Source organism: Vitis vinifera, chromosome 4 (genome assembly GCF_030704535.1).
Source record: "Vitis vinifera cultivar Pinot Noir 40024 chromosome 4, ASM3070453v1".
Classification (NCBI taxonomy): domain Eukaryota; kingdom Viridiplantae; phylum Streptophyta; class Magnoliopsida; order Vitales; family Vitaceae; genus Vitis; species Vitis vinifera.
The window spans coordinates 3,122,601-3,146,707 of NC_081808.1; the positions used below are offsets into that span (position 1 = coordinate 3,122,601).

The 24,107-nt window shown below is 32.9% G+C and overlaps 1 protein-coding gene across 10 annotated transcripts; it reads right to left on the reverse strand.

Annotated features, from left to right (window-relative positions):
• Window positions 1–200: 200 nt before the first annotated feature.
• LOC100255924 (transcription factor MYB3R-1) lies at window positions 201–22,399 on the reverse strand. Of its 10 annotated transcripts, none has more exons than XM_059736191.1 (14): window positions 22,091–22,399; window positions 19,765–19,977; window positions 18,698–18,752; window positions 17,762–17,819; window positions 16,287–16,381; window positions 16,038–16,141; window positions 12,915–13,043; window positions 10,785–12,654; window positions 9,578–9,903; window positions 9,130–9,244; window positions 8,878–9,024; window positions 2,412–2,555; window positions 1,162–1,301; window positions 201–530 (listed from the first exon to the last, which is right to left on the reverse strand). In XM_059736191.1, the coding sequence occupies exons 2-11, from the start codon at window positions 19,839–19,841 to the stop codon at window positions 8,920–8,922; spliced, it is 2,934 nt and encodes a 977-aa protein (XP_059592174.1). In that variant the 5' UTR covers window positions 19,842–19,977; window positions 22,091–22,399; the 3' UTR covers window positions 201–530; window positions 1,162–1,301; window positions 2,412–2,555; window positions 8,878–8,919. The 10 variants fall into 10 exon arrangements, with proteins under 10 accessions (XP_059592174.1, XP_010648518.1, XP_059592173.1 ...); XM_010650216.3 differs by having other exon boundaries at window positions 16,239–16,381; XM_059736190.1 differs by lacking the exon at window positions 1,162–1,301 and adding an exon at window positions 21,927–21,979.
• Between the last annotated feature and the right edge of the window lie 1,708 nt (window positions 22,400–24,107).

Consider the following 24,107-nt stretch of genomic DNA (forward strand, 5'->3'; position numbering starts at 1 on the left):
AAAGTGATTAATTTTTTTTTATATAAATACCCTTCAACATTTCAATTATTTATACATTTGTTTTAAAAGAAAATATTATTTTTATAAGAAAAAGATAAGGGCATTTTTGTCCAAAATATGTATTTTTTAGGTGAAAAAAATATATATATATATTTTTTTTAATGAAAAAAAATTACAGAGTAGAGTATTTACACATACAATTAACTTCAAAGCCAAACTTTATAACATCTCTGAGAAAAAAAGTAAAAAGGTTTACAAATCGGGAACATTTCATCCATTTTAATCAAATAACCCAACGAAATATATATGAGTTTACAACAATGCATCACATCAAATTAAATAGCAACCAAAGTGTGAGAGATTATAGTCTCCTCAACTCAACAAAGCTGGTCCAAAAGGAAAAACTAATACAAATATACTTGTTGATGTGCCCAATCTATAGCTTTTGTACACCCTTCCTTTTGGCTTTTCTTTGTAGAATTTGCAGCCTTAATCATCTTATGCCTTGATGAATTTGTGGAATTTGCAACCTGGATACAATATCTTGTTTGTAAGTAATATTTTAAATAATGCTTCAAAATGAATGAAATGAAAAAAATATCCAATGCATTATACCTTTCATCAAATTCAAATTCAATGAAAAGATATCTTCATATCAATGTTATCAATGTTATCTCGAGATTATATTTTATTTCCAAAAGGTACTAAGGAAATAAAAGAAATATTAAGAAAAATGATCCTCTCATATTTAGTTTCATTATAAAAAATAAAAAAAACAAATATCATTAAAATTAGGTAGAAGTTTATGTATTATAAAGTTATTGTTCTAAAACCAAACATAGCCTAAATCTTTTCTCTGTAATAATAATAAGGCTACCATTAAAAGGAAAATGAAAAAAAAAAAAAAATGATGAGTTGAAGGTACCAGTTGGGTGAAACACAGACTGAATTTGATATAAAATAATTTTTTATATATATATAAAATCAATATAAATTTGATATGAACACAAAACAACAGATTGGATGAGCATACGACACACACAGAAATCCGAAAAACAATGCAGATAGTGTAATCAAAACTGCATGCTACACCTGAAAAACGAGCGAGCTTTATAAATTTGATATGGATGCAAAATAAAAGACTGGGTGAGTATTACATACGTGAAAGTACAAAGGTCTTAATGAAGACTAGATGAATAATGAAGAGATGACAGATGTTGGAAGGCTCCTCGTGTTGCCATCATTTTCAAATGCCCGCAAGAAGAATTGAGAAAAAGTGCATGTAAATATCTTAATTGTCTCTGAAAAAATTGGGGAGAAAAAACAAAAACAGGGGAACAGGGGAGACGAGTTCAATTAAACATGTGGACAACAAATTTGCAATTAAAACATGGCAAGCTCAAGAGCTTTAACTGGTCATCTCCTCCATTTCTGCTACTCCTTCCAACATTTTTAATCTCTAAATTATCAAATGAAAGAGAGAGAAATACTGCTTTTTTGTGATTAGTTCCTTCCCTATCCCCAGTAACAGGAATGATTGAAATGTTCTTTAAAAACATAACCTATCTTGTTTCCTTGTTGGTGCCCTCTCTCTCTCTCTCTCTCCCTCCCTCTTACAAAACTCGATCTCCTCAAACTGCAAGTAAGTAAACTATTTCCAAATTATATTAGAGAATGACAGACAAAGCATATTATTGTATGCTATAAAGCGTGTATTGGAGTGTCACTATCCTCAGATAAAGCATTAATCTACTCAATAATCTGCCATAATAGCAAAAAGAAATGGTGAAAGTGGGTTATATTACCTTTTTCCTCTTGTTGCCTTAACCCACCCTCTGGGCACTTCCACTACTAAAACAGAAAAACTAACTAAAGCACTAACAAATCCATGACCTTCATTTTGGATTGAAACCTCTTCTTTCTAAACCATGGTTTTGAAGACCTCAATCCACATAATCATATGCCTTTCCAAAGTTAATCTTGAAGACGACCCCCTCCTCTCCTAAGCTTCTTTTCTCATCCATTTTTTCATTTGCAGAAAAGACTACATCTAAAATCTGTCTACCCTCAACAAAGCCTCATTAAGAAAGATGAATGGTCTCATCTAGTACCTTCTTATAAAGAGATGGGACAACACCTTGGCTATGATCTTATATGGACTCGTTACCAAACTTTCATAAAGAGTGATGAAAGTTGTATTGGCTCCATTGTTAGTAAATTCTGAAAAAACTCAGAAAATCCTCCTTAACTGTCTCCAACAATCCTGAAAAAAACCCAGTCTGTAGCTCATACTACTCAATAATGAGATTCTGTATTATCTGGGGAAACACAGAATACTCAATAGCATGCAATGTAAACAAAACTTCTCAAAAAGCAATTCCAATTTAAAAAATACAGAATTTTGTGCTTACCAGTTACAGATTCTAAGGTATGGAAGTAATTCTCCAAAACCAGTCCCTCTTGTTCCAACAGAACTGAAATGTAATGCATGTGTTAAGCTGCACCATCTTGAATTGCTCCGATAGCAAGGAGTGATCTTACGATCTTCATAGAACCTTAAAAAAAATCAGAATAAAATAAACTCAGCGGAGCATTATTCCAAATAATAGGCTCTACACGAATCCTTTTTCATCATTATTAGACCCATGCTTCTAAAAGTGACAAAACCAATATTTTGTTACATTTATGACCACTTCGTTACCAAAACAGAAACATGCAAACAATACGCAGAACCATCCAGTAATAAATATGGTCTAAGATCTCAAATGGAAAACTTGATTCAGGGCCACCAGAAACAGTTGAATTGAAAATTTCCACCTCTACCCTCTCCTTAGTCCCAAGTCCCAACAACAAAAGAAGAATGAAATGTGTTTCCTGTGCAGCAAGGATACAAGAGAGAATCAAATAAAATACTCTAAATCTTTTTTCCTTAGAAAATCAGAAGTGTTCAACATTTTAACAGCATTGGACAAGTAAACTTCGTATTAGCCAGGATAACCAAGTTTGGCATTCCATAGGCAAAATTGTAAGGTAGAAATATCATGAAAACAGCAATTTGAACATTATTTAGCTCAATAACCTAAGCTCAAAATTCAAGTATAGAAATCTCAAGCCATGATTAAACAGTAACAAGATAGCCTTTCTAGATCAGGCAATTGATTTTCCAGGCTGTGTTGAAGACAAAAAAATAAGTTATTCATTATGAAGATCAGGACACATGCCATAAAAATCTGAAGAGGTACTTCTTGTGCCAAATTCTCAACCCTAAGGATCAACCTGCTTACGCATGGACGCTGCTGATGCTTAACGTGACAATAAAAGAATCACACAGGAAATCACAATGTCAACAGACTAAGATTGGCTCTAGATCAACTAGGGTTCTTGATTACATACATAAAAGGGAAAAAGGATGCAGGAGAAAATATCATTTAAATTAACCTTTTCCTTTTCCTTTACTATGTTGTATCTTTGCATCGATATCTAAATTTTGGATCCTTTTTAGTTGATTCTCTGTATCCTAAATCTTGGAGTTAAAAAGAATCTGACTCTTAGATATGTGCAGGCTACAAAGGAGTAATATTGAGAATGGATCTAGAAGACAAACTATCATCATATTTTATATGAATTATATGAGGTTCTTTTTATGTGAGAGCATGTGGTAAATTTATTTATTTATTTATTTTATTTTTTATTTTTTGATAGGAAACGACAAAGGAATATATTGATAAAAAGAAGATACAAAAGAAGGATGAGGAATCCTCCCAGCAAAGAAAAACAAGACTACAAGAAATCAAATATAAGAAAGTACAAAAAGAGAAAAGTAGACACTCTAGTTACACGCCGCTAACCAATCAAGTTGTAGCATATTAAGAGGAATCCCCTTAAAAACCTTAGAACAAAAAGCCCAAAAAGAGGTAAGAAAACAAATAGAATCCCAAAGATACTCAGAATTCCTTGCTTTGTCCTCGAAAATCCTTGCATTTCTTTCCCGCCACACCACCCACATTAACGCGATGCACGCGTTTTGCCATAAAACAATCCCTCTCTTGGAAAATCTAAAACCATTAAAATTACTAGCTAACATGTCAGAGATGCTCCTTGGGGAAACCCAATCCATCTTTGCTGATTGAAATAATCTGTGCCACAACCCTATCGTCAAAGAGCAATGAAGGAAGAGGTGATCTACTGTTTCTCCATGCTTCATGCACAACTTACATATGTCAGGGCTAAGTGCTTTGTAGGGTCTTCTCAATTGTAGCAAGTCATTAGTATTAACCTTCTTGTGAGCCACCAACCAGACAAAGGACTTGACTTTAAAAGGGACTTGAGCATTCCAGACAAACTTGGTAGGGAAAATTGGAGGCGACTTAGAATATTGGGATAAGGCCAGAATGTGGTAAATTTATTAATTGCTTTATTAATTAAAATTTTGAAATAAAAACAATACTAGCTTTAAATTCAATTTGATATATATGTTCAGTATTAATTTCTACCCAATTATGTTTATGGCATATGCTAGCAATTTATTATGGTTTGATATACAAGCAATTTTAAATGTATAAACAAATATTTTTCTTTTAGATACTTCCATTTGATTCCCATGAGTCAATTTCTAAAAAATGACACCTTTTAAATGAGGAAACAAAACATAAAGATGAAAGAGATATTCTTCAAGAAAATTGCAAACAGGGGAAATGGGGGAGACTAGGAAAGGCAATTCGTAGAAACAAACACCTAAATCCCAAGAAAGACCTAACAAAACATAGAAGGAAGGAAATCCCTTAAAAACTCTTCATACAAGGTACCTATCTATTAGCCAAACTATTTGCTTCCTAGTTTAAGTCCTACGAGGACACAAGAAGTGTCTTAGCTAGATTTCTATGCAAGGAAGCAAGCCAATCTTCCAAAAGAAACAACAAATAGTATATCCATAATTTCATCTTCGAGGTCATCTACTATCTTGGGACATACAACAAAAAATGTCACTAAGTCCCTCTCCACCAAAAAAATACCATCTTATAAACCATTACAACTCAAGGAAAATCCTAACTACACTACTTTTATGGTCTAGGAACAAGCTCCTAGAATCCATCTTCCATGGTTTACCTAAGAACAATTGTCAAATTTAAGCTTTAGGAAAACCTATAGGTTGTGGTAGGCTACTAATTTTGCTTAAAAGTTTAAGCTCTTAGGTAATGGACTAATAATGTCTACCATGGTAACACCAATCTCACTTGCAACCCTATCCAAACGTGAAGAGGCAAATCACTTACAATGGATTACAAATAAATGGATAGGGGGAATAAATAAATGGAAAGACTTGAATTCAAGACCTCTAATTAACCAAAGCTTTGATATCATGTTCAGCTATAACTTATGCATTGAAGTGATAGACTAATGATGTATATTCATTAAATCTTGATAATAACTCTCCTTCTAGAAGAAAAGCCAATCATTTTTCAATCTAATAAGATAATACCAATAGGAACACCAAAGAATATCTTGGAAACAACCACCTAAAAATAAGTAAGATAACAAATATTAATCCACAAGTCATCATCAACCATAATCTCATCCTCAAAGATCTGAAAATTCCTTTCGAGTAGAATCACCTAAAAAGTAACTAAAAAAGCCCATTATTACGTGGCCCTCTGCTATAAAACCCTACTATTACAAAACACCAAACATCATCAACATATTCATATCTCTTGGCATAGGGAAAGTCCATAAAACACCAAACAAAACAAAAGAACATTTACAAGAAGTCCAATGCAATAGAAATGAGGACAAAAAAATATGGTCATTTGTCCTCTATTCTTAAACACAAAATTAGTGTTCAAGAGTTGAGATTATCATTCTCATAATCTTCATGTTAGCCACTAGCCAAACAAGAGCTCTAACTTTTAGAGGCAATAAAACTTCAAAATAAAGTCAAGGTAAAAAGATAAGACTATGGCTCATAGATATAGCAATAAAAAAATTCTAGAGAATGATAGCCTAGTGAGGACTAAGGTACAAGCCCTTCTATGTGAAAGATGGGAAGAAGTTGTCCATTTCATAATTAATAAGTTGTCACCAAAAATTTAAGTCTTAGAAAAGCAAATTTGGAAAGAAATAATAAGCATGCCAAATAAAGTAATAATAGCCCTGAGAGATGGTTTTCCAAGGATAATAATTTCCTTCTTAGCCATAAAGTTGATATCTTAGCCATCAATGTGTAGCTTATAAATACTTCTGATAGCATTATACTATAATGAGTCAAAAAGATGTCACAACTATCCATTAATAGAGAGTTTCATAATTCAAGCCTACGCACTCAACTCCATCTAATGGAATTGCATTTTTTTTCCTGGTTACTTGGCACAAGAAGGTTCTTCAACTTCTCTCCATTCTAGAGGCTTACCCTTATAGGGACCCCAAAAGTACATGAATAATACATAGGGATATGAAAGGGAAGACTAAATTAAAGTGATCCACCCATTTATGCATATGGAAGCCTTCTTCCACATATCTACCCAAGGATAATTGTTTGAATGGTTTACCTTGCATTTATATTTATTATCCAAACACAATCTAAGAGAGAGAGTGTGTGTGTGTGAGAGAGAGAGAGAGAGAGAAGTGGTTGAGATTTTCAATAGGCCAATAAGACTTTTCGATTAGGTTTTTGTAAAGCAATTAGAAGTGATGGTTTGATTTTATGCTCCTACTAACACCTCTCCAAGTAAATGAGGTGAGAACTAAGTTTTGTTCTAATGTTTAGTATAGGGAATTATCTTTAAGAGATCATTTTTCCTCGATTTGTTTAAAATTGCTTTATATAGAGAAACGATGTTAGTGAGTTATTAACAGGTGGTGGAGTATTGGGCCATCAAGATCCTAGGTTTCTTAGGAGATTTCATGATACAAAGGAATTTTAGGTTTGTGGGGTCATTCATCTCTTGTATTCAATGTTTTCGGGTTAGTAAGGGCATATGAAGGATAGGTTGGTTTAACATTTATCTAAAGGTGGGAGTTTCTTAAGTTAAAACCTTCTACAAGTTGCTTTCACTAAGATTCTTTCTTTTCCAGCAACGGAAGTCTGGCGCTTGGAAGCTCCATGAAGGTTGATTTCGCTATCAAGGAAATTGTCTAGGAGAAGTTCTTCAAATTAGACTACTCATCAGAAAGGGAAGGGTTGTGGTGATTTGATGTTGCATGTGAAAATAATTCTCAATGAATTATCTTTATATTCACTGCTGGGTTGCATATGTTTTATAGGCTTTGTTGCTTTCCTATTTCAATAAAGGATTTTTTTTTTATTTAGCATGAGAATTTCATCAACAGGAGTTTTCTTTGAGTATGGAAAACAACCTCTTTAAGTGTCTTCTAGGGTTTATGAAAGGAGAGGAAGCTTATATATTCTAGTTAAAGCTTTCAGATATGAAGCACAAACATATGTTCTACAAATCTTTGTCTGTATGGTTGAGAATCTTTGGAGAGTGGAACTATTTATTTCCTTGACCTATTGATAGTTTGGAAAACTCCATCTTTTCAACAGTGTATAGTGTTTGATTTCCTTTTTCTTGCTTTGTTTCTTATTCTTTAGAATTTAGGTGTTACTTATATACTATTTTTTTTACCATACTAGCATCTCCTCAGTAAGGTGCCTTTTAATTTAATTTTGATCCTTGTTTATATATGAACTTTCTTTTCCCTTTTGAAGTACAAGGCTCCAATTCATGACAATATGTTTCCAAGTTACTACCTCGAAGGGATAATAACTATAGAATCACATATATTATATCTATATTTAGTGTGACAACACTACTTAATAACATCACCACAAACTATTCCAAAATGCATATTTCAATGTCAAGCTATTTGTCTCAAGTTTTTATTCACATGCATTGCAAACATAGCTAGTTGAAATTTGTTTTGGTTCTTTTTCTTTACAAGGTTGGGAAAAATTAATTAGCTGAATTTAAACATTGTATAGCCTCAATACAAGGTAATTTAAGCTCATCTCACTCTGTTGAGGCTTACAGCCTTAAGGCATAGCATTGAGTTTGTTGAGGCTTAAACTCCAAATATTTAATGGTGTTAATGAGTTTTAAGTCCTTTTAGGCCTTCTTAGGTTTTTGATATATGTTTTACAAGATGTTTAAGCTTTTCTATTTGATGGGTTCAATGGGTTTTAACCTTTTGTACGTTTTAGTTTAGACTCATAATTGGTCTTAGGTTAAACTTTTTACAAAAAAAGAAAGGCTTAGTTGGCTTCCAATTAACCTTTCTTTGGTAAGGAACAGTTGGAACAACTGTACAGTTTTTTGAACGACTCTATTCAATCCCAAAAACCTCAAAATCCTTCTTTGTTTTCAATAGCAGGAAAAGGTTCAATCGTTGTTTCGAAACATTTAACACTAAATTATGTTCCTAACCTTTCCTGCAATCTATTGTCTATCAGAAAATTAACAAAAGAATTGAATGCTGTTTCCTGCCTTTTGTTTGTGAATTTCAGGACCTATGTTTGGGAAGACGAATGGCAGTGCTTCCACAGCAATAAGTTACTTGGAGCTTGGGTTCTTCTAATCACCACTTATGTCTGGCAACTGAATGATGGCCCACTATTGGGTTGGCCTTATGTTGCACAAACAGACTTGACCAACAGAATAAAATGTATTAGTAGTACCTCTGGACTCTAAAATGCATTAGAATGTCTGTAGCAATATCACTGAATTCTGGTACTCTACCTGAGCCAGATATTTAAGTTATAGGAAAAAGAAAAACAAAAAGAGTTCCTTCAAAAATTTAAGCAAGCATTCATACCAAGAAATATGAAACCCAATGAGAAAATTTCTACTGCTAATTATTTGGGCCAATATTTGTTCTTTTGGTTACCATCCAGATGTTCGCCTTTCCTCTTACATCCGTTCAGGACTCTCACTCCCCGAAACTTCTTGGGCAGTCAGCTACATCGTTGAAGTGTCCCATCAGCCCAATGGCATCATAGCTTCCTCCGCCAGGGCTCATAAAATTCCTTATATCCTGCAAGAAATTTCAATCATCAACTGAAATGGAATAAAAAGAAAGAATAAAAAAAAAAACAAATAACATATGTAGGATTAATTAATTTTACCAAAAATTTAATACCTCAGTCGTTATGTTTGTGCCGGTTCTTAGGCCAGGAAGGAAAGAGCTAATAAACCATGGGGAATTCAGTACTGAAGGAGATTCACTTCCTCTTTTGTAAGGAGTTTCACAGAACCTGGATGAAATTGGCCATGCAAATCATAAGAGATAATCAAGGGCAACTGATATTGTCTTAGTAATAGAAGAGAAGAGAGACAATTAATCAACAGACATTCTAAGTTTGAACATACGATTTATGAGAAATCAACTTCTAAATATGGATAGAACTAAAATTAAATTGTCCAATTTCACAGAATGGTGCCCTCATATACAACAAAAGAAATGTTCTTTATGTAATAGAGCATCTCCTACAGTTTAACTTAATAAAACTCGCTCACATGATAGGAATGCTATATACTCAACAAGTATAATGAAAAAATAGCAGAAGGAAAAGATTTTCCAAACTTACATGCTGTCAATACCAGCATCACTCCCAGAGCTTCCAGACATGATCTTGAGTGGAGTTAATGAAGGAGCAGATTTGACAGGTGTAACTGAACCTGAACAACTACCATTCTTCTTTCCATGAGCAGTTGGAGAGACAATAACAGAAAAGGAGGAATTTCCAGATAAGAATTCAGAATGAACAATCTCCTCCAACTGTCTAGAATTTGGACTTTCTGGAGTTCTAGCACTAGGACATAGAACTCTGTTCATTTTATGTACAACTCTATCAGGAGAGAATGATGAAAGGTCATTCTTGTCTTCAACAAGGATTCCAGAAGATTGTTTCACCTGAGAAAATAACCCATGTCTCATCAGGCGTAAAATAGATGCCCCACTCCAATTTATAATGTGAAAGCCAAATCATACATTAATATGATATTAAAAGTCATCTGATCATTATATCCTTGTTCTTCTTTTTGTAAAATCGATCCTTATGTCCTTATTCCTTTTAAGCAAACATTTGATTTAGAGAATCATACAGACAGGATGGGCAGCAATACCGATCCACTTGCTATTTGGTATTGTTGCCATGGATACATAGGTAAGTACTTACCACACACACACACACACACACGCACACATATGCATAATACATAAGGATTCAAAGGAGTATCTGCACTGTGAAACCAGGTAAGACTACTACTTTCTTTTTGAAAAATCAAAGAGGCATTTGAAGCATATTTTTTAGCAGGGTTTAGATCAATAGGTAGAGGGATCAAAGCAGGACAGAAAGGCTTACAGGGCCCTGGGAAAGAAAGGTTCCACTACGAGAGCTGGACTCCAAACAGTCAACAAATTCATTCAGCCACGTCCTTTTCAAGGACTCATTCAGTTCTACACGCACACACACACATATGCGTGTGTGTGTGTGTGTGTGTATTTAAATATTTAATATATCAAAAATTCCAAGATACTGACTAGAGCAGAAAAAATGTTAACAAGGTAGTTAGAAAACAATTCAGAATAAATTGCATACAAACCCAATATGAAGGCTGATTTAATGGAAACAGTTTGACCCCCATATGAAGAGAAATTCTTCATAATGTGATTAGGGAATTCTACCTATCATAAACATTATCATTTGATAAAAGAATTCAGGCAAGTAAATAACTATAGAGTCAGCATCAATTTGATGTATACAAAACTAATGCCAAAAAAATTGAACTCACAACTTTGACAGCAGCATCAGCATCAACTTTAGCCTCAGCAGCAAGAACATTGGAACTTTTCTCTATCTTGTCTGAGGGACAACTTCGATCAAAGTTCATCCCTGGAATTGCATGGTTGGAAAGTGCAGCATCATTTCTCCATTCTTTTTTTCTTTCAGGTGCACAACTCAAATTTTCTTTGTCTTCCATGCAAGGTCTGGAGTTCTTTTTCTGGATATTTTTTGGAGAAACGAAAGATGCTTTGTCACCATTCTCACCAAGCATCAAATCTAAACAAGAAAAATCTCTTGTCAAGCTATTTGTGCAATATAACCCATGATTCATGGCATTCCCAAGTTTTTTTTCACATCTTTTTTGTGATGAAGGTGTCAACAACTCATGGTGTCGCTTCTTCAAAATGTGTGGCGAGGATGCAAAGGTTTTGGCGGCATTCTTCAGATCAGTTTCATGACTGACATCCTGAGATGGTGAATCCCATAACCCAAGTGGAGAAAAGCAGTCCATAGGAGACATCATCAGTTTCCGGACACCAAGAGGACTATATTCTTGCTGGTGACTGCTATCAGATTCTATAAGGCCGCAGCTGAAGAAAGGAACATCCAAGCTTGGAAAACAACAAGTCTCATTAAATATGTCTCCTGAATCTATTTGTTCAGTATGCATGATTGGTTTTTCATCTGTGGCAAGAAAATTTTTCATGATATCTGATGGCCCTGAGACAAAAGCAACCAAATGAACTGATCTTGAAGATTCCTTGTTGTCTGGTTGGATATGCAGACCAAAGCTATCTGTACCATTATCACAAGGGGAACTAGCAGAGTCATTGGTATGGATAAAACCAGCCTGTGAACATGTAACAGGCTCCTGTTCTGTAGTTCCAAGTGAAGCATCATTTAAATGATTGGGTTCACTACCAAATATTGGTGTACTATCATCATCAGGAAGTGCAACAGGCAGAGAAGTTTGACAGCTTGAAGTTCCCAACAGTTCAGATCTCAGAGGATGAATTGATTGTGAAGCTAAGGTTTCTGAAATTTCAGAGCTTTGAGAGTTAGAGGATTGATAATGTAATGAATCTGTACACCCATCCAAATTACAGATAGCTGAGCAGTCTAAATGATCTCTGAAGGAAAGACATTCATGATTCTCTGCCTCAGGGAAAATGACTGGGCAGCAATCACATTTAGAAATCAGCATGTTTACAGGCTGATCAGAACAAGCCTCCACATTTTGCATTACACTAGAAGTTAACCCCACAGCGTTTAGTACTGGGCCAGGTAGCATTTCATGGTTTCCACTAGCACATATACAATGTTTTGATACCTTGATCAAGTCCTGGCCCAGATCAAGTGAAGAAATATTAGTTAATTCTTGCAAAGCAAACTGCCAATCCCTACTTTCAAATGTTCCAGCATCATATGATAAATTTTTCCCAAGGACCTTGGAGAATCTGGGTTGGTCAGGCATTTCTGGAAGGGAAAAACTGACACCTTCAGCAGAGTTGTGACATCGGTTGGAATCTGATACTAGACTAATATGCTGCCCCTTCCCTTGGATTGACTCCTCATTCATTTGGAATTCTTCTCTTGTAGATGGAACTGCATTAGCTGTCCTATTTGCAGATTGAGAGTAGTCGATAACAGTTGAAGTTTTAGCATAGTCGGTAATTTCCTCTGTTTCTTTTCCATGTTCTACACCACTGTCATTTCCATTGCTATCTTGCGCTCCCAAAGACAATGAATGCAGTGAGTGGTTTTGATAATTGACATCAGGCAGGCTTTTGAACTGTGCAAGTAGACCTGATGCCATGTATTTGTCCATTTTCTTTTTCACTGAGCAATTCCAATGATTTTTAATTGCATTATCTGTCCTGATGGGGACACAAGCACAAATATTTCAAAAACTCACAAGGGTAAACAACAAGTTTTAGTGTAAAAATAAGTACACATAGAATTCTCGATAAAATTTGTATAAGAAAGCACAAACACCTGCCAAAAAGAGAACTGAAGGAACACATTCGCAAAACAGTTGAAAATAAATGTGTATGGAAGGAGAAAATATTTGTGCAAACTCTGATTTCAAGAGAAATGATGGGATATCATGGCCTTTCCTTAAAAAAATGTATAGTACCTTCCAGGCAAAAACTTTGTTAATTCTGCCCACTTGTTCCCATGTATCTGATGAGCATGCATTAAAGCCAAGTCCTCTTCCTCAGTCCATGCCTCCTTGTTGATGGCCGGATTCAGATGGTTATGCCACCTAAGCAAACAAGTGTATTTAAATATGGGTGAAAAGCCAGCAGATATTTTTTCCCTATACGATGAAAGGAAGAAGAAATATAAAACAATAATATACAAACATATAAATAGTGCTGCACCTTCTAGACAAAAAATGATTGTTTGCATAGTTGGAGAATTAATAACAGAATAGAGACAAAAAATCAATTCTCTGACAATTTGGATTTATAAACAAAAGGTACTGATATCTTTAAACTCTGAAGAGGATTATAATTTTCTTTCCAATGCCCAATATATATGTTGGGTTGCAACACCAGATGGTAGTGTTGAGGGACATGTGCACGTTTGTGTTAAAATTAGGACTGGGCAACGTGCAATGTTGTGGACGTGATGAGGTAATGTTGGTGACTGCATGATGGCAGTTGTGCGATTTGGTATATCTTTATTATTTTAATAATTTTTCAACACAATATCATTAGAAATCATTTATAAAAAAATTATATTTTACTGTGGGGTTACCATTGGAAAAAAAAAAAGAAACAAATTATTGGCAGGAATAGGTGGCCTTGTATTTCTGATAAAAAAAAGCAAGGAGAATATGTTTCGACATAGAAATTTGGATTAAGTCTGCATGAGCTTTCTCCAGATTTCACATTTCCCCTTAGAGAAATGAAGAAGTGCAACTTAAACAAAGCCTTGTAATGGTTAAAGCAGTCTCTTTGAAGATTATGGTTCAAAAGGTTTAATAAACTGATCTAAAATGTGGCCACAAGTGGAACCATATGACAATAGCTTGTTCATCAAGAACTCAGCAGCAAAGGCCTCTGCCATTTTTTATTTTTTTTTTTACCTTTTGATGATTTCCTAATGAATGATTTTTTTTTTTTTTTCAATAGGCAAAAAAGAGAATATATTAAAAATGATTTCCTAATGAATGACACTAATATAAGATGCAGAAGTAAAAGGTAAATGTGGCTAGAGAATTTGAGAAAAGGATTGAGAGATTAAGGTGTTATTTGTTTTTTTAACTTTTTGTTGAAAGCAACTTGCTTTCAAATTTTAGATAATTTGTTTTTTTACTAACTTATTACTTATTTCTTAAATTTTTGACTGAATAGAAAAAGTCAAAATATTTTATTTTTTCTAAATGCTAAAAATAACCTGTTTGTTTTTCTTTACTTCTTAATACTTAATAGAAAGAAAATATTAAAAAAAACAAAGAACTTAATACTTAACACTATTAAGCACTATTTAGTTTTTAAGTTCTATTTATTTATCAAAAAAATGTTTCAAGTTCCATTTAGAATTAAATAAAAAATCTAAACACCACCTAAATTTGCTTAACTTAGGGTCAAGATGGCTAAATCTATGAAAGGTATCTCCATTTTCATCAACAGCCCAAAAAAATAACAGAAACAAAAACAAAACAAAAAAGCATTATATCATTGACCTTTTAGAGATGAGCAGAATGTTAGGCCATGGACCTGTGTATACAACAAATGTACAAACTCAAAGGTCATAAAAGAAGACAATGTTGTGTTATTAAGTCCAGGGGGATAAATAATCTATCTCCCGCACACACAACCTGATATTTGATACACTCTCCAGGTCCTAAACTAATCAATTTATGCATGACTAAAGAAAATCTTGCTTAAAGGCAAATTACAGGATTCTTTGATATTTTAAACTTGTGCTAAGGAACAATTTCTTATTTGCAAGGATAAAATCTTATTCACATTCAGATTGTGCAGGGGCTGTCACATTTGGGAGATTCACTTCTTTACACTGGACATTTGTACAAGGCAATCTTGTAACTTGAAAAGGAAATATTAATAGTTCCCAAATCAAGTGCTAATGCATATTTAGATTTATGACTTGTGGTATTGGTTTATCTCTAATGAACCTACAAGGCTTAACTTTGACAAGGCTGCTATCAATGTTACTCACGATCCCATTTAACATGACAAGTCAAAGCATATTGTCATGTAGAAGCATTATATAGGAGAAGTTGAATATTAATGAACAATTTGACTAAAGGATTAGCATGTGTTAATTTTCAAATTATTTTGAGCAAGCTAGGCATTTATGTATCATTGCACTAGCTTATGATGGGGTGTTGATTTGTCATTTTATATATCAGATAAGTACTACTTTAACTTAGAACATGTTTAGCCTCCAAAGTGTGAAAGGAACCCTTCTCTCTCATGTTTCTTTACTTAGCAAAAGTATATAAGGTAAGAGGAACCTTCTCGCCACACATGTTTTTCCTTCTCCACTCATTCCTCCTCCTTCCTCTTTCTTCAAAGAAACTCTAAGCTATAGAACCATAAAGACAAAATGGGAAACCAACCCATCTATTCCCAAGTTCAAATTGGCTATTATACCATCTTACTTCACCTGATTGTAGCGAACCTGACTGCCGGCTCCAACTGTGATCTCAAACTAAAATTGTACAAGACTGTCAGTCCATGAATGAGATGAGAAAATTACGAATAGGGACATTTCAGAATTCCAAGTCTTTGACATTTCAATTCCAATAAAGTTCCTATTCCTATCTCTTCAACATAAAAACTTGTGAATTTATATTGGTTACCATGATGCATTTGCAGTGCATCCTTCCTTCCCCAGACACTACTTCAACAACTATGGTATGTTTTCCTCCAATTTATAGGATAGTTAATACTCTGTTGCTTCTTTCTCAAGGACTAGTCTGTGCTTGTTGGAATTTGAAGTGCATGAACTGAACATCCTGGTTTTGAAGACCAAATCATTTCCACAGCTCAAAGAAGAAACTATCTCAGGATTACTTGCTACAGTTGTCAGACAAGTTCCTTAATTAACACACTATATGAATTATAGAATGAAGCTTCCCATGTTATTACTGGCAAGTAAACATGTAACCAACTTAAAAATTGTTAACTTCACATTTAATCCTTTCAGAAAGTAATTTTGAATTGAAGAAGCTATAAAATAAACAGAAGCCACCCAAAACCAAAGATAAGTTCTCTAATGATACCTTTCCCGGCATTGTTTTCCAATGCGTCCAGGTAAATGCTTGGCAATGTTGGACCATTTCTTTGGTCCATATATTTTCACCAATTTCATCATTTTTTCATCCTCCTGTCCATATGTTACATGAAGAAGTTAGGTAAAGTTATAAATCACAAGAAGAATATTCAAATACTTCAAGTCAAAGGAAATGTTGGCAAACAATTACTGATGTAAGGAATTGACATGGGAACCAGAAACACCCATAATGCTTCACCTCTTTTGTCCAAGAACCTTTGACAATTTCTGGATTCAAAACCTTCTGCCACCTATGTTGGCACTGTATCACAGTTCGATCCTTTAAACATTCCACTGCAAGCAACACAACTTTACAGGTAAAATGATGTGTGTTATGTATAATGCACGACAAGTCAGAGCACCTATATTGAGTATGAGATGGCAGAGAATTGGATTAAGTTGTTTGGTGTTGTGCAAGGAAGATGAATGACTGCATCAATAAGTGATAAAATTCAACTTGAAGGAGCCAGATAAGAAGAAAAGAACAGTTTGGCACTTGGCTCCAATTTGCTTATTTTGGTGTATTCGGAAAAAATGCCACCTAAGGACTTTCGATGAAGAGCTTTCAGATCAAAGATTAAAGGATCTTTTCATATGGCCGCTTTTAGAGTGGTCTCAGGATTCTCTGGAGTTGGAGAACCCCTCTATTTTGAATGTCTTAGATGCTCTTTATTATGGTTAGCTATGCTCAGTTTTTGTAGGCTAACTTAGTCTTTGTTTGTTGCTTTCTTTAGGCTGTTCTGGGCATACTTCCTGCATATGTGGGGTGAACCCCCTTTTTTTGGCAGTTCTTAATACATGATTCTGTTGTCTATCAAAAAACAAAAAATTCAACCTGGGCTAATGCAAAGAGATTAAGAAATAACAGCCTACACTAAACAAAAATATCCTAGGACAAAACCATAAGGGAGGGAAAGATTCATGTTGCCACCCCAAATAGTCAGGGTGGGGGGTATAGGGGGCAAGTCTACTTTATTTAGGCTAATCCACCCCTAAGAAGGTTCAACAACAAAGATGTCCGAATGGGGGAAAAAAACCCTTAAGCATATCTCAATGATCTACCAAATATACCTAGTAGAATCATGCCAAGGAAACAGAAAAGGACCCGCATGAATAATAGAAAGTGAGTAGCATACAAATGGGCAAACAAATATTTGAAACATTTTTTAAATAACTTATATGCCAAGGGGATTGGGATAATTTCTCAAACATAAAATTATTTGAGGAGCAGCATTACCTCAAAGCAATAACGAAAACATTTTATTGAGAATCTACTAGCCAAACTCTTGTGAACTGTCAATCAAACAGAATTCATGTGGAAATAATACAGTGATCTGGAAGCTCTACGCAACTGATGAATGATTTAGAAATATCCTCCTTTTAGTTAGAAATCACAAGCAAAATGATATAGATTCAATGTTGGTTGGTTGACTGGAAAATAGGTATCAAAGCATGTTGGAATGAATCAAAGTATTGATCAAAATCAGGTGTACAATTAGACACATGGGTAGCATTGATTAGAATATAAATGTTAATGAAATTATTTACTTCTTAATATCTATTTTGTAATTATACCATTCTAGAACACTACATGGACTGAAGTATGACTAATGAGTGATAGTTAAGGTGCAAGATTTGTTGAATGCTACAGGCAATATCAGAACACAGACATACCTATTTTTTTCCAATTCTTTCCTTTATAACACTGAACAGCCTCACGCAGCATGTCATCCTGAATTCAAAAATGAAAAAGAAACCACAAAAATACAAACCAAAGAAATACGACAAGTATACGTTTAGGTACTGATCCAAGCATGCATTTATATGCTAATCAAAGTAAACATCACCAAACACAATGGACCAACAATTTTAAGATACAAGATCACTAACAAATCCAGTAGCAAAAATGTTTAAACACAGAGTCATTTTGAATCCAGTTACTGAAGCAAAGGAGCAAGTCCTGAAAGCAAGAAAACCTGCTTTGTCCAGATGGGCTTAAAACTTGAAAAATTAAAAAACGAAGCAGGAGAACGAATGTAATAATTGATTATATCAACCCACAAAAAATTTAGGACATACATAGAGAAGGCAAACTCAGTATCAATTGACAGAGATATATGCTGTGTTCAAATAAAATCATACCTTAAAGGGCATTCTATAACTACAAGAAATACTCATATAGAAAGTAATTTGAGTGGAATATAGTTCTTAACAACCTCCCCACCCCACCAAAAAAGAAAAAGAAAAAGACGCTGGAAAATCCAAACTGTGCCATGGGCAACCTCATGTAATATATGAAGATAGAATAAAACCAAGATTCTCTATGCAACTGGAGTTGACATGAATCTCATAAAGTAGATAATTTTATGTGGCCATGATTGCCATGCTCTTTCCTTAAACTAGATCAAATAGTAGACAAAATAGGAATAGATCCTAGAGACATGTCGAAAATCAAAAGAAAAATTAATGCGATAAACTTCTCCAACACACCATATCATGAAGTTAACTCATGACAGCACTCCATATAAATATAATGGTACATATTTCTAGGACAAGAGAGTAACACCGCTAAATTGGAAAGATACCTAATTTTGATGAGTAAGCATTTACCTCTTCAACCGTCCATTTTCCTGTTGTGGAACGTCTCGTTGGACCCCTGGTCCTCCTGAGAAAGAGCAGCATAACATTATAGTCAGATTACAAATATTGAATGAATAATTACTGATATTTGTGCATGTAAGTGTGGAGTGAGACAGAGGAGGAGAGAGAAAGGGGGTGGGGGGCTGACAAAACGAATATAGTTGAACATACAATCCTAATTTTTCAACAATAAAAAAATCTAGAATCTCATGTGTTTACAACTGATATTTAGATATTCTTCACTCAGGAAATTTTACATTTGGAAAAATCATTTTTTTTCTAAATTAAGGGCCACATACTCAATTTGAGGTACATGACCTGCACAAATTAAGTAGAACACTTTCAACTTGAAGTGAAATTTTTCAGTTTAGTTCTAGATTAATAGAAAAAAAATCATTAGAAGAAGCTGTCTCTTGGTGAATAATTGGAAAATTCATTCAATGCCCTCATAGACCCTATATATATTAAATAAGGATTTAAAAAGTACAAAATAAGGATGAGAAATCCTCCTAAAAACAAAGAACTAAACAAATGGAACCTCCAAAATTCTAAGTAAAGCTATACACCATATGGAAAGTACACAAAATGGAACCTCGTAGACCCTATATTGCAGGAGATCAATACAGCAGTCCCAATGTAAAAATGAGAACTTTAGCAGAAGGTGCCAAGTGTGATTAAGAATATGTGTTTTAACTTTGAAAGAACTAAAAGAACTGGTGAAGAAATGCAGGTTGGTAGTGCAAGCACCAAACGCCTACACAACTATATCAAGATTCATAGCCACCATACAGGTTTTTACAAACAAGTGCCATGTACAAAATCGTATACCGAGAGATGTGAAAAACTAGAATAATTAATCCCATGTTTCAAGATCAAAACAAACTTGTCTAGCAAAAAGGGAAGTGTAAAGTTAGAAAGAAAAAAAATCTTAGCAGTAATAAAAAAAAACATTCAAAGGAATAGCAGCATAGAAAGGAACATGAAAATGATGAGAGGACATAACAAGAGCTAGACTTTGGGTGGTTCTGGACAATTACCCAGAAAGAGGTTGCATTTTCTGAAAACCATCACTGACCCCAACGAATGAAGAATTTGTTTCCTCAGCACATTCCATAGTTTTTGACAGAATGATGAAGCTGTGGGCTCCAACTGCCACACATGAAAAATCCTCTCCAGAATATGTTCCCTAAACTGTTATAACCTCCTAAAAGTAGGAGGAGCTTCCTTTTTCAGGATGAAGTCGTCACTAGCTAAAAGAGAACAAACAGAGATGAACAAAATCAGAATCTTAAAAGAATGATACAGAAAATTAGTAGGAAAAGATGAAACAGCTCAAAGACAAAAAAGAAATTCAAAAACCATAAAGATAAATGGATTTTTCTGAATTACATATCATCTGATTTGGTTTAGGGGAAAAACAAGGTACACCAGTTCAATTGAAGCCTATTACTGGTGAGCACATGAATCAAAGAATAGGCTCAGACTAAAGGAAATGATCAATTTAATGCTTCTATAAGTGGCTAAAGCTGCATTTGGTTGCGTGAAATTGGGGCCTTGGAATTAAAATTGGAGGTTCCAAATCCAATTCCATTATTTGGTCGTTTGCTTCCCACTAACTCTGGAATTGAACTTAAATTCCAGACCCCCAAATTCACAAACATAACTAACAAAACCTAGAGTCTTGAATTCCCAGATTTAGAATTTCAACTCAAATCCACTTCAATTCAAACAAATGAATCTCAGTATCCAGCCAAATACAATATGCAGCAAACGAGATTCCTGAATTCCTGGACCTAGAATTACAAATCAAATCCAGTTCTATTCAACTAAGTGGATACTGATATTCAACCAAATCCAATTATCTGTAGAGAACTAAAATATAAAACTAGTTTGCTAGAAATTTCACAAGAATAAAACGATGCAGTTTCAAATATTTAGAATTAAATACAGTGGGATTTGAGACCCAAAGCTTGTAGAAATGGGATTCAATGGTAAATTCATGAGCACACTCTCTTACAAATTTAAACTAACTTCCATTTGGTTACTGAGAAAAGGCAGGAAAAAAAAAACAGAACAAAATAAAAATTTAATTCTATTTCAAATTTTGTAATCTTTTTCCCAAATATATATATATATATATAAATCAGCTAATTAAGTGCATGTTTGGAATCTCTGGATACATTTCCTATCTTTGTTTTTAAAAATAGAAAGTCAGATACAAAATGTATGAATTCATATAAAAATTAGGTACATAGCTTGTATATGTAAAAACACTATTTAAAATTTTTTAAATTGAAGTAAAAAAATTTCATTTTCAAAAATTTTTAAAATTTTGAAAATAGGGTTTAAGAACATAAAATAAATTTCTGCTTTTTTTATAAGAATTATTATATTTGATAAAAGAGTTTCTATTTTTAAAAATAAAAAATTGGAAGTGTATCCGAACATCACCTAGATAGTTGAATAGGCCTAGGAAGTGTATCCAAACATCACCGAAATAATTGAATAGCCTCAAAGTTAATAATTTAGGCCCCGGAATACGAAAATACAAAATTTAAAAGACTAATTTCTTTCCTTTTCCAATTTCTCTGTCAGTGTTCAAACAGAAGCTGATTTTGCATTTGGTTAACCTGAAATATTAGATTTTTAAGCAATTTCCTCTCCTTTCCCCTCCTGTTCCTCATCCTTTCTGAGTACCCACACAAGAACACCCCAACCAAGCAATATCAGCATCCAGTTACTGGTTCACAGAAATATCACATTTTTCTTAATTAAGCAACAGTCAAAATTTGAAGCAATTTAAAGCACTTGTTGAGATTGAATGATTAAATTCTTGATAAATTGTTACCAATTTAAAGCAACCATTAATCTCAGTCGCCAAGAAAATCGAAGAAAAAGAACCTGTGAAAATTTTATTCTTCCATGTTTTCTCCTTAGAAAAAAAATATATCACTCAACTGAGACAAAGCAGTCATAAATGCTCAAAACTTTTGGTTTTTTCAGGTTGCAAACTATCGAAATATAAAATAAAAACCCTAAATTCTTTCCTTTTCCCACATTTTCTCATTGAGCAAGCATAGGAAAATTTAAAAAAATTTAGGTTGCAAAAAATCCGAAACCTAAAATTCAAGAACCCTAATTTCTGTAAATTCGACTACAAAAAGATCAAAAGTTGATCATTTGGGGAAAGGTTACATACCAGAAACACATAAATGATGAATAGCATTCCAAAATTCATTATCAAATTCATACCTAATTAAATCAAACATGAATATCAAAGCCACAAATTTCAATCAAATTAAACATAAAAATAAAAAATAAAATAAAAATTACAAAAAAAAAAAAAAAAGAATAAATCCTTACCCAAGCTTGAAATGAAAAAACTAACAGAATCAATTGAGAGAGAGAACCAAAGAAGAGGTCGACGGTGAACAAACAGAATCAGTAGAATTTGTAGACTTCAACAAGAAAAAGGAAAATCCTTTGAGATAGGGAAATGAAACGGTCGGATTCTTTCAAACGCTAGGGAGTTTATACGTGTCGCCTTGAGTTTAAATGTCGAGCATCTTGGGTGTTTATCAACGGCGTATGCACGCCCACCTGGATATCGTTAACTGAAACTTGCCATCTATTTACACCTCTCTTCTAAAGTTGAACGTGTAGAGAGTAGACCACCACCGGCCTATGCCTGTAGCCAGTGAAAGGGCATTTGTAACTTTATTTTAGTAAATATTTTAATTTTTTTTTCTTCAAAGGTTTTATGAACTTACTTGAAATGGATGACATGTAAATTTGTAATTAAATTAATGAAACAAAATTAAAAATTAGGAAAATTTTAAATAAGGTGTAATATAATAAAAATATTTTTAAAAAATGTGATTTAGATAGCATTCAGATATATTTCCTACTTTTATTTTTAAAAATATAAACTTCTATATATAAAATATAAGAAATCTTATAAAAAAAACAAAAATTTATCACGTATTCTTTAAAAGTCTTCTCAAAATTTTAAAACTTTTAAAAGTAAATTTTTTTATTTCCTTCAAATTTTAAAAATATTTTCAAATATATAAAATATGTAATTATCATACTTTCTATTTCAAAAAACAAAAAATAAAAAATAAAATAGAGAGAATAATTAGGTTTTTAAAAAAATAATGATTAAAATATTCTTATTTTAATACTTTCATAAATTTTAAAAACTATGTGACTATCCTATATGTAAATCTTTTTCAATTAAACATTATTTTCCCTTTTTTTGGGTCCAAATATTTTGAAGTGATTTTAAAAGCAAATGTGAAAACTGTTTTCTTTTCTTTCTTTCTCTTTTTGTTTTTTTCGAACTTTTGGTAAAGGAGAGGTTGAGACAAAAGAAGATGAAAACTATACCAGGAATAAAGAATGTGTTTGGATACTGTTGGACTATTTTCTAATCAAGAAACAAACTTTTAACAAAAAATATTTTTTTTTAGAATTTATTTTAAACAAGACTATTTTTTAGAATAAATTCGAGATGTTTACAATTTTTTTTTTTTTTTTGTAGTGTTCTTAGCAATAATTAAAAATATATATAAAAAGACCTTTGCAAAAATCTATTTTTTATATTTAAATTTTTAAATAGAATTTTATTGAGAATATTGTTTTAAAAAAAATCAAAAAATGTTTTTAAGAACTATTTTAAAAATATTGTTTCACATACCCCAACAATGTATCCTCATCTTGGATAAAAAGGAAACTAAAATGAGGAAAATCTGAACATTAAATTACTATTTAATCTTAGACTTTTATGCTAATAAATAATAAGGAATAATTAAGAATAATAAGGTCTCTTTTGAAGTAACTACCTATTTTTATAAACTTTTATACCAAAAGATTTATTGAGTAACTCCCCAAATTTGACCATTTACAATTTAAAAAAAATAAAATTGATACAATAAAATTTTAATTAAATATTAAAAAAACAATATTTTTAAAATTTTTATATTAAACCCTTTATTTTAGCACTCTTATTGAGTTCAAAAAATAACTTTTCATGTTGAATAACAGAAATCCAAAGTATAATAAGTTGGGCTTAATGTCACATATGGTACACACATTCTTTCCTATACCATTGATTTTATTTGGTATGTTTGATTAATTTAATAGCATTCTATTAAGTTTTAGATAATCACTTTTATTATCTTTGGTATCCATTGATTTACAAATCAATTGTCCCTAGTCTAAAACTTAGAAGGATGCTACCTTATGGTACTTTCTCAAATAATAATCTGACCCCAAACTCAATTTTCAAAGACATGCTTTTTTAAAATAAGAAATCATTTTTTAAGATTTTTTTTATTATTTTGTTTTCTTTTTTAAAAAATAAAATAAAATAGATAGT